Source organism: Salvelinus fontinalis, chromosome 30 (genome assembly GCF_029448725.1).
Source record: "Salvelinus fontinalis isolate EN_2023a chromosome 30, ASM2944872v1, whole genome shotgun sequence".
Lineage (NCBI taxonomy): Eukaryota > Metazoa > Chordata > Actinopteri > Salmoniformes > Salmonidae > Salvelinus > Salvelinus fontinalis.
Window position 1 is genome coordinate 39,008,034 of NC_074694.1, and position 10,430 is coordinate 39,018,463.

The 10,430-nt window shown below is 44.0% G+C and overlaps 1 protein-coding gene across 2 annotated transcripts in view; it reads right to left on the reverse strand.

The window, feature by feature from the left end:
- The window catches only part of LOC129829191 (ubiquitin carboxyl-terminal hydrolase 22-like), a 42,283-nt gene extending 37,937 nt beyond the window's left edge, over positions 1–4,346 (reverse strand). For both annotated transcript variants that reach the window (XM_055890801.1, XM_055890799.1), the window contains exon 1: positions 3,840–4,346. In XM_055890801.1, the coding sequence (XP_055746776.1) occupies positions 3,840–3,959 (120 nt within the window). In that variant the 5' untranslated portion in view covers positions 3,960–4,346. The remainder of the gene's footprint in view (positions 1–3,839) is intronic.
- Positions 4,347–10,430: the final 6,084 nt, after the last annotated feature.

A 10,430-nucleotide genomic window follows, 5' to 3' on the forward strand; every position in this document is an offset into this window, starting at 1 on the left:
GCCAGCCCTGATTAAATACAAGCCTGGTCTGTGACAGCTCTGAACACTGGTGTCACCGTCCCTCCCCATAACTCACCACTAGCCAGTTGAATAGGTAGGTTTACATTACCAATCCATGCAATACATCTAAGATTGCCGGGCCTAACGCACGACGACAGTACTTTCAACGTCTTATATGATTGGGTGGCGTGGAGTCAAACAAATATAGAGGCTCCAGCAGAAATGGAGAGCTGGTGGGTGGGGGTGGGGTTATGAATTGTCTTATGAACTGTCTGTTTCATGCAGCGTCAATGACTTTATGATCCATGGGCCCCTTTTCAAGAGCCATGGCAGATTTCGATGTGGCCTTACTGATACAAACCAGCAGTCTTATGGGGACTCAGTCAGTACTGCTCATAATGTTTTTAGATAGTGAGGTGGTTACCTTTTACCTTACCATTACTGGATACACTGTGCGTGTGTTCCTGTTAAGAAAGCTGAGCCCCCTGAGAAGAAACTGTTACATTTCTTCAATGTTGAAACCATTAAGAAGGACGCTAAACTGTACATTGAAACATTCACTGCAGCCTCTCAGTGTAACTTGACAGATGAATTCAGAAAAAACGCAAGGGTGGGATAAGTTGGTTGAAGTCGGCCTAACCTTTGAAAATATATGCGAATGGAAATTTCACTGCCCACCCACGCTAACTCCAACAGGCATAGTCTCTAATCTAGCTAAATTTACAGCAGTTACACAATATATTTTTTAAAGTATGTGGACTCCCATTCAAATTAGTGGATTCGGGTAATTTAGCCACACCCGTTGCTGACAGGTGTATAAAAATCGAGCACACAGCCACGTAATCTCCATAGACAAACATTGGCAGTAGAATTGTCTTACTAAGAGCTCAGTGACGTTCAACGTGCCACCGTCATTAGTAATGTAACAACAGCTAGTTAGTAATATCCCGAGACTGTACTCGTGTCAAAACGGACATAAGATTATCAGTCGTATGTGGTGTCTGTCTGTACCATTGCGGTACTTATGCACCAAAAGGACCCTACCCACAAGCCATAAGAATGCTAAATAATTAACCAAATAGCTACCCGGACTATCTACATTGATCCCCTTTTGCACCAACTCTTTTGACTCATCACATACGCTGCTGCTTCTGCTTATTATCTATGCTATTGCCTAGTCACTTCACCCCTACCTATATGTTCATATCTACCCAAATGAATTTGTACCCCTGCACATTAACTCGGTACTGGTACCCCGTGTACAAAACATTTCCTACACCTGCTCTTTCCATGACAAACCGACTAGGCGAATCCAGGTGAAAGCTATGATCCCTTATTGGATGTCCCTTGTTAAATCCACTTAAAATCAGTGTAGATGAAGGAGAGGAGACAGGTTAAAGAAGGAGGTTAAAGAAGGATGTTTAAGCCTTGAGACATGGATTGTGTATGTGTGCTATTCAGATGGTGAATGGGGAAGACAAAAGTGCCTTTGAACAGGGTATGGTAGTAGTTGCCAGGCACGCTGGTTTGAGTGTGCACTGCAACGTGGAACTGCAATGCAGCTGGGTTTTTAACGCTCAATAGTTTCCTGTGTGTATCAAGAATAGTCCGACACCCAAAGGACATCCAGGCAACTTGACAACTGTGGGAAGCATTGGAGTCAACATGGGCCAGCATCCATGGGGATCGCTTTCGACACCTTGTAGAGTTGATGCACCAATGAATTGAGGCTGTTCTAAGGGCAAAATGGAGTGCAACTCGATATTAGGACGGTGTTCCTAGCATTTTGTACACTCAGTGTATATACCCAAGTTATCATTACTCATTATATATTTATTCCTCGTGTTACAATTTTTCTATGTTTCTCGGCATTTGTCAAAAAAGGCCAGTAAGTAAGCATTTCATAGTTAGTTTACACCTGTTTACAAAACATGTGACAAATACAATTTTATTTGATGAGCGCTGACGGCGTACCACAAAAGTAGATAGAGTTATTGCACATTTTGATGAGACAACCAAAGTACTGTGTTCATGTTCTTCAGGAAGCATGGCGTGATTTACTTATTTTCAATGTAACCACAAGATACTTTCCAGAGAGACAAGCAATGTAGCTAGCTGGGAATGCAATGACGTTACTCTTAAAAATGTAAACCCCATTTTTTAATTCAATTCATTCTGGTTTTAGAACGGTAGCCCCTACGTGCAAAAGCGGTGAGTCTGCGGAAAGCTGAGTATCTTGGCTATTGATCGGTGCCTTCAAATCTTTGGTGTGACTTACTACCATATATGGGCATACAAATTTATACCTGCTACCTTCATTCCGGTGAGCGTTGCGAAGCATAAACAAAATAAACACGCAATACGTTGATACACAATGATTGCAGGGACTCCACAGACCATGAGAATATCTTATGTGTCTGCCTGTGATCTACCGTTATTGTTTACCAGCCCGGAGAGTTAAAATATTTATTTTACACAACATTTTCATCAAACATCTTACAAGGTACACTTAGATTTGGTCTGTGTTTGAGCTATAGATACGTGGTGGGTATGAAGTTAATCTTTAAGTTGGTAGGAACAAATCTAGCCTATTTCCATGATGTATGACTTAATGGCATAATCAAAATGTCCAATGAGTGACTAGGTTGGAGAAAAAGAAAAAAAAGAAAAAATAAATATCCCCTGTATGTTCCCTGACACCACCACAGTGTTTGTGAGAGGTTGATGTGGTAGAAATGTTGTTTTTATAGTGAACAATAACCTTTAGGCACATCCTGTGCAATTAGCACATTTGGACCCTTTGGGGCGTTTAAAAGGACACTTGAATGTACCCTGGATACCACCATTTGGGGCGGCAGCTTAGCCTAGTGGTTAGAGCGTTGGACTAGTAAACGAAAGGTTGCTATATCGAATCCCCGAGCGGACAAGGTACAAAATCTGTCATTCTGCCCCTGAACAAGGCAGTTAACCCACTGATCCTAGGCCGTCATTGAAAATAAGAATTTGTTCTTAACTGACTTGCCTAGTTAAATAAACGCTAAAAATAAAAAATACATTTCTAGTTGTTTGCTCTATCAATCCCATTTTTTCTGCTATTGTTCACATGCTGTGGAAGCCATCCGATGAATTTCCAGGTCTAGTCATCAATAACTCACGTATAGCTTGTCAATGACTCAAAATAAAAATTATGTGCTTGATTTTGTGTATTCTGAACTATGTAACTCCTATCTCCCAGATGTTCTCTTTCCAAATATACCAAGTTATTACATGTCAGAATCATGTAGTTACACATGAATATCAGTTACTTTTGGGTATGTCTATTTAGACGGAAATCTACATTTTGCCATTACATTTAAGTTTTGAACTGGGACTGCTTAAACAGGATCGCGCACACATGGGCAGAGTTGACACTCAGATGTTGTGATGCAAGAGACGCAGGGGGTTTAGGTAGTGAGCTGAGCTAACTAACAGTCTCTCACACACACCCCTCAGTCAGTGTCAATTCTGTCTGCTTACGCGGACTGCTGCAGTTTTAAACTTACAAGTGCCCAAGCCGAGAAAAAGACATGCATGAAAATGTGCCTAGCTAACGTTGAACAAGGTCTATCCGTGCAAGGGAAACAGTAGCATATATCACCAGTTAATCGGAAGAAACAAAACAGGGTCTTTTACACTCTGTACGAGTTGCCTCTTCGTGTGTGGCTTGGTAACAATGACGATGTACGACAGCTAGCCAGAGAGACGTTGTGGCCACTGTTCTCTCGAGAAGCGGTCTGCATACATGTTCTGAGCTAGTTAGTAGTAGCTAACGTTAGCTAACTAACGTTGAAAATGTTTACCTTGCGTTTCCTGGTTTCGGCAGACCCACTCCACACAAAGCATTGGTAAATGACCCGTAGATTCTGTTTCCAGTTATCCACTTTGAACCCGTTCACATGGGGGCACCCGGCTGGACTCATGACAGTAACAACATTCGTTTTGTGTATTTTTAGCGATGAAACGTGCTCCGTCCTAGTACTGACGTTAAAGAATTAGCTAGCTAGTTACGTTTAACGTTAGTTAGCCAGTTATCCGCCGATTGTTCCGATTCGGCTAGCTTGAGAGGTAGCCACAGCTAAATCGGAGGTAAATGCAGTACACATCAAAGCAATCCTTGAGTAATCCCATTCCAGAATTTTGACATATTTTTCACCAATTAAATCCACATTTGGGTGGTATTGGTCGTTGGCCACACTTCGGAAGCTATATCCTTAGTTCCAGTTATTTTAGCTAGCTAATGTTCGGCAATGGAATTTCAACAGAACACCGCGAGCGTTGCTGCAAGCCCCACCTCATTCATTTCTCGATCGGCCAATGGAAAGGAGTGCCTGGTTTTGATTGGCGTGTATCGTTTCCGTATTATGTCCCGCCCCTATTTGTAACCTGATATTGTGATTGGCTCAATTATTTTTTACGAGCGTTATCCGCTCGTAAAACGAATCCCATTGGCTACATGAAGCGCTGGTACTGTACATTAGACTCAAATATTGTTATAACTAACCACATTTTTCTATCTGTGTCACACTGTTCGAAACATATACAGAGGTTTTGTCGTTTGGGCGAAAGACCACCATGCTTCCTCTCCCGTGGTCCTCTTTCCTTGGTGGACACACTCTTTTCACGACATTTCGCACAGTGGGCGGCGCTATACATCAAGGTGGGCGTACAGTTCTGCACGCATATGGGTGGACACAGGGCGAGAACTGAACCAAGCACTTGCTTAAATCCGGATCTAATCCGGATCGTGTAATCTATTTAACCCACTGCCTAACTACAGTATGGATGTTACTGTTTTACCAGGGAGTAACAATGATAAAGTAATGTCATTGTTGAATTCACATTATGTTTGCTATTTCATGCAGCCACAGAATAGAAAGAAGCTAAACAAAGATTTTGTATTAGAATTTGTTTAAAGTTCAGAGATATCATTCACACAAAGTAATGAGACAGGATGTGTAAGTATGCCCCCAGGATAATATGGTAAAGTTGGCCTCATCTATTCACCTTATTTAAGAACCTGGAAAACAAAACAATGTCTGAACTGTCTGTTTTGTGGAGGACACCCGTTGTGGTATTCTTGCCGTTTTTGCGAACATTAGCTAGCTCAAAATGTCGTAAGATCTTTGTGTGGGAGCATCTCTTCTCCATGTCCCATGGGAACTCGGCAACCACATTTGGCAAGGAGAACGAGCAGGTGGCTTACACACTTCTAGAAATCAAATGTCCTGTTCTGAGTAAGAAGTGTGAGTCTCTGACTGAACTGTTCTCTGGCAAACTCACTGATGTGAAACTGGTGGATGGGGTTCCTCAGCTGCAACCTACTGGAGCCCATGGGTACTACTTGCAGTTGCAAATGGGCATGTTCTACACAGGACTGGAGCGATGCAAACTACTTTTCTGGGCTCCATCCAAACAAGTTGTTATTGATGTGCCATTTGATGTGAAGTCCTGTGCTGATGTTATTCCTAAACTGAAGGCATTCTATTTCACACATATGCTGCCTGTCACGGACGTGTGGAGAGACGGACCAAGGCGCAGCGTGCTCTGAGTTCCACATATTTTATTAAGTGAAACTTTAAACAAAACAAATAAAGAAACAACGAAACGTAACATAAGTGGTGCAACTAGCACACACACACACAATATCCCACAAAACACAGGTGGGAAAAAGGCTACCTAAATATGATCCCCAATTAGAGGCAACGATTACCAGCTGCCTCTAATTGGGAACCATACCAGGCACACCAACATAGAAATATGAAAACTAGAACACCCCCCTAGTCACACTCTGACCTCAACACCATAGAGAACCAAGGGCTCTCTATGGTCAGGGTGTGACAGTACCCCCCCCCCCCCCCCCCCCCCCCCCCCAAGGTGCGGACTCCGGCCACAAAACCTGAAATCAGATGGGGAGGGTAGGGTGGGTGACTAGTGTCGGTGGCGGCTCCGGTGTGGGTCGTAGCCAAGTCTCCCGCCATGGAGCGGGACTGGACGCCGTGCCTGGACTGGGCACCATCGCAGAAGAAGGCTCCGGCCATGGAGCAGGACTGGACGCCGTGCCTGGACTGGACGCCGTGCCTGGACTGGCCACCAGTGCAGAGGAAGGCTCCTGCCCTGGAGCAGAACTGGACGCCTTGCCTGGAAGCTCCGGACCGTTGACCGTCGCTGGAGGTTCTGGACCGTTGACTGTTGCTCGAAGTTCCTGACCGTTTAATGTCTCAGGATGTTCCGGACCGTGGACTGTCTCAGGAGGTTCCGGACCGTGGACCGTCTCAGGAGGTTCCGGACCGGGAACCGTCGCCGGAAGCTCCGGACCGGGGACCGTCGCCGGAAGCTCCGGACTGGGAACCGTCCCCGGAAGCTCTGGACTGTAAAGGCACACTGGAGGCCTAGTGCGTGGGGCCGGTACAGGTGGCACCAGACTAGTGACACGCACTTCAGGGCGAGTGCGGGGAGAAGGCACAGGACGTACCGGACTGGGGAGGCGCACTGGAGGCCAGATGCGTGGGGCTGGTACAGGTGGCACCAGACTGGTGACACGCACTTCAGGGCGACTGTGGGGAGAAGGCACAGGACGCACCGAACTGGGGAGGCACACTGGAGGCCAGAAGCGTGGAGCCGGTACAGGTTGCACCAGCCTGCTAACCGGATCCTCTGGTCGGATGTTGAGCAGAACACACTTGCACAACATCTCTCTCATCTCTTTCTCTCCCAACTTCTCCATAGCCTCCTTAACAGTCTCTGGCTCTTCCCGCGGCTCAGCCACCAGCTTCATCTGCCCCCCCCCCAAAAAAAAATCTTGGGGTTTCTGTGGCCGTGGTCTGACAACACGCTCCTCCAGAGTTTGGCATTCGGGCTCTGGCACTCTCCTCGGCTCGACCGGTTCCCCTCCTTGGGCTTTCTGTGGCCGCGAACCCCGGCGTCGTCGCTGTCCTTCCGTAATTTCCGTCTGCCGCCAAGGAAGGGTTTCGCATCCTCCCATGACTTCTTCCCATGTCCACAACTCCACCTGTTGAACACGCTGCTTGGTCCTGGTTTGGTGGGATATTCTGTCACGGACGTGTGGAGAGACGGACCAAGGCGCAGCGTGCTCTGAGTTCCACATATTTTATTAAGTGAAACTTTGAACAAAACAAATAAAGAAACAACGATTACCAGCTGCCTCTAATTGGGAACCATACCAGGCACACCAACATAGAAATATGAAAACTAGAACACCCCCCTAGTCACACTGCCAAGGATAGTAGATGAGTTCCAGTCATTCAGACTAACTATGTGGTCCAAATATGGTAATCTATGTGGTATCTAGGCTCGGGGCCTAATACTTTGTGTTTTTAAATAGGTCTTATATTTTGTGCCTTGTAAAGCTCTCTCTGTCAGCTCTACCTTATTATCTAAGCAAAACTCTTGATTTATGTTTTTTTTTTTTTTTTGTCTTGTACTGCTCTCTTCATACATGTTTATCTAATGGCTCAAGATAACTCCTTGTGATTTATTATTATTTGAATTGTACCTTGTATAGCTCTTTATTTTCATATGGCACTTAATGAACTCATCTAAGCATACCATAACACATCTTGTACTTAGCAAATAATGGTGTTAAATAAAACACTATGAAATTCCACTTTGTTGACATTTTCTTTGATACTTAACATTCTGAAAGGAAGGACGAGGAGGCACGTCTAAGGGTTTCAAATGTCTTTTCAGTTTGATTCTGGGTTTGGTTTTCAAGGGCAAAAATGTAAAAAACAGTGTGGCACTTGATAAACAGTTGTCTTCCCTTTTGGTCTGTTAGAGACATTTTGGTGTTGAAGAAAATGTATTTTAAATAGATGTAAGAATGCATGATAGAAGCACCTAGTGGATGCCTGTAATTATCAGGAACAGGCAAAGTTACAGTACATTTAAAATGTCGGAACATTAAAATAATTCAGATTAAATAGTAAACTATAAATACAGTGCATTCGGAAAGTATTCAGACCCCTCGACTTTTACCACATTTTGTTACTTCACAGCCTTATTCTAAAATTAATTAAATCGTTTTTTTCCCTCTCATCAATCTGCACACAAAACCCAATAATGACAAAGCAAAAACTTGTTTTTGAAAATGTTAGCAAATTTGTAAAATAGAAAAAAATTATATCAAGTTTCCGTAAGTTTTCAGACCCGTTACTCAGTACTTTGTTGAAGCAGCTTTGGTAGCGATTACAGCCTTGAGTCTTCTTGGGTATGGCGCTGCAAGCTTGGCACACCTGTATCTCTGCAGATCCTCTCAAGCACTGTCAGGTTGGATGGGGAGCGTTGCTGCACAGCTATTTTCAGGGCTCTCCAGAGATGTTAGATGGGGTTCATGTCCGGGATCTGGCTGGGCCATTCAAGGACATTCAGAGACTTGTCCCGAAGCCACTCCTGCGTTGTCTTGGCTGTGTGCTTAGGGTTGTTGACCTTTTCCTCGATCCTGACTAGTCTCCCAGTTCCTGCCGCTGAAAAACATCCCCACAGGATGATGCTGCCACCATCATGCTTCACCGTAGGGATGGTGCCATGTTTCCTCCAGATTCAGATTGGCATTCAGGCCAAAGAGTTAAATCTTTGTTTCCTCAGACCAGAGAATGTTGTTTCTCATGGTCTGAGAGTCCTTTAGGCAAACTTCAAGTGGGCTGTCATGTGCCTTTTACTGAGGAGTGGCTGCCATCTGGCCACTCTACCAGAAAGGCCTGATTGGTGCAGTGCTGCAAAGATGGTTGTCCTTCTGAAAGGTTCTCCCATCTCCACAGAGGAACTATGGAGCTCTGTCAGAGTGACCATCGGGTTCTTGGTCACCTCCCTTACGAAGGCCCTTCTCCCCCAATTGCTCAGTTTGGCCGGGCGGCCAGCTCTAGGAAGAGTCTTGGTGGTTCCTAACTTATTCCAGTTAAGAATTATGGAGGCCACGGTGTTCTTGGGGACATTCAATGCTGCAGAATTTGTTTGGTACCCTTCTCCAGATCTGTTTCTCGACACAATCCTGTCTCTGTGCTCTACGGACAATTCCTTCGACCTCATGGCTTGGTTTTTACTCTGACATGCACTGTCAACTGTGGAACCTTATATAGACAGGTGTGTACATTTCCAAATCATGTCCAGTCAATTGAATTTACCACATGTGGTAAATCAAGTTGTAGAAACATCTCAAGGATGATCAATGGAAACAGGATGCACCTGATCTCAATTTCGAGTCTCATAGCAAAGGGTCTGAATACTTACAGTATGTAAATAAGGTATCAGTTTTTTATATTTTATAAGTTTGCTAAAATGTCTAAAGACCTGTTTTCATTTTGTCATTATGGGGTATAGTTTGTAGATTTAATCAATTTCAGAATAAGGCTGTAACGTAACAAAATGTGGAAAAGGGGAAGGGGTCTGTATACTTTCCGAATGCACTGGTATATGTACTGTATGTATGTACACTACTGTTCAAAAGTCACTTAGAAATGTTCTTGTTTTTGAAAGAACAGCCATATTTTTGTCCTTTAAAATAACATAAAATTGATCAGAAATACAGTGTAGATATTGTTAATGTTGTAAATTACTATTGTACTATTACTAAATGGCTGATTTTTAATGGAATATCTACATAGGTGTAGAGGACCATTATCAGCAACCATCACTCTTGTGTTCCAATGGCACATTGTGTAAGCTAATCCAAGTTCATAATTTTAAAAGGCTAATTGATCATTAGAAAACCCTTTTGCAATTATGTTAGCACAGCTGAAAACTGTCGTCCTGAATAAAGAAGCAATAAAACTGTCCTTCTTTAGACTAGTTGACTATCTGGAGCATCAGCATTTGTGGGTTCGATTACAGGCTCAAAATGGCTAGAAACAAATAACTTTCTTCTGAAACTTGTCAGTCTATTCTTGTTCTGAGAAATTAAGGCTATTCCATGCGAGAAATTGCCAAGAAACTGAAGATCTCGTACAAGGCTGTGTACTACTCCCTTCACAGAACAGCGCAAACTGCCTCTAACCAGAATAGAAAGTGGAGTGGGAGGCCCCGGTGCACAACTGAGCAAGAGGACAAGAACATTAGAGTGTCTAGTTTGAGAAACAGATGCCTCACAAGTCCTCAACTGGCAGCTTCATTAAATAGTACCTGCAAAACATCAGTCTCAAGGTCAACAGTGAAGAGGCAACTCCGGGATGCTGGCCTTTTAGGCAGAGTTCCTTTGTCCAGTGTCTGTGTTCTTTTGCCCATTTTTATTGGCCAGTCTGAAATATGTATTTTTCTTTGCAACTCTGCCTAGAAGGCCAGCATCCCGGAGTCGCCTCTTCACTGTTGACTGTAGTAAACCGTGGGGTGTTGGGTTGAGCGTGCAGAGATTAACACAGAGACAGGGAAGTTTTAGTCCG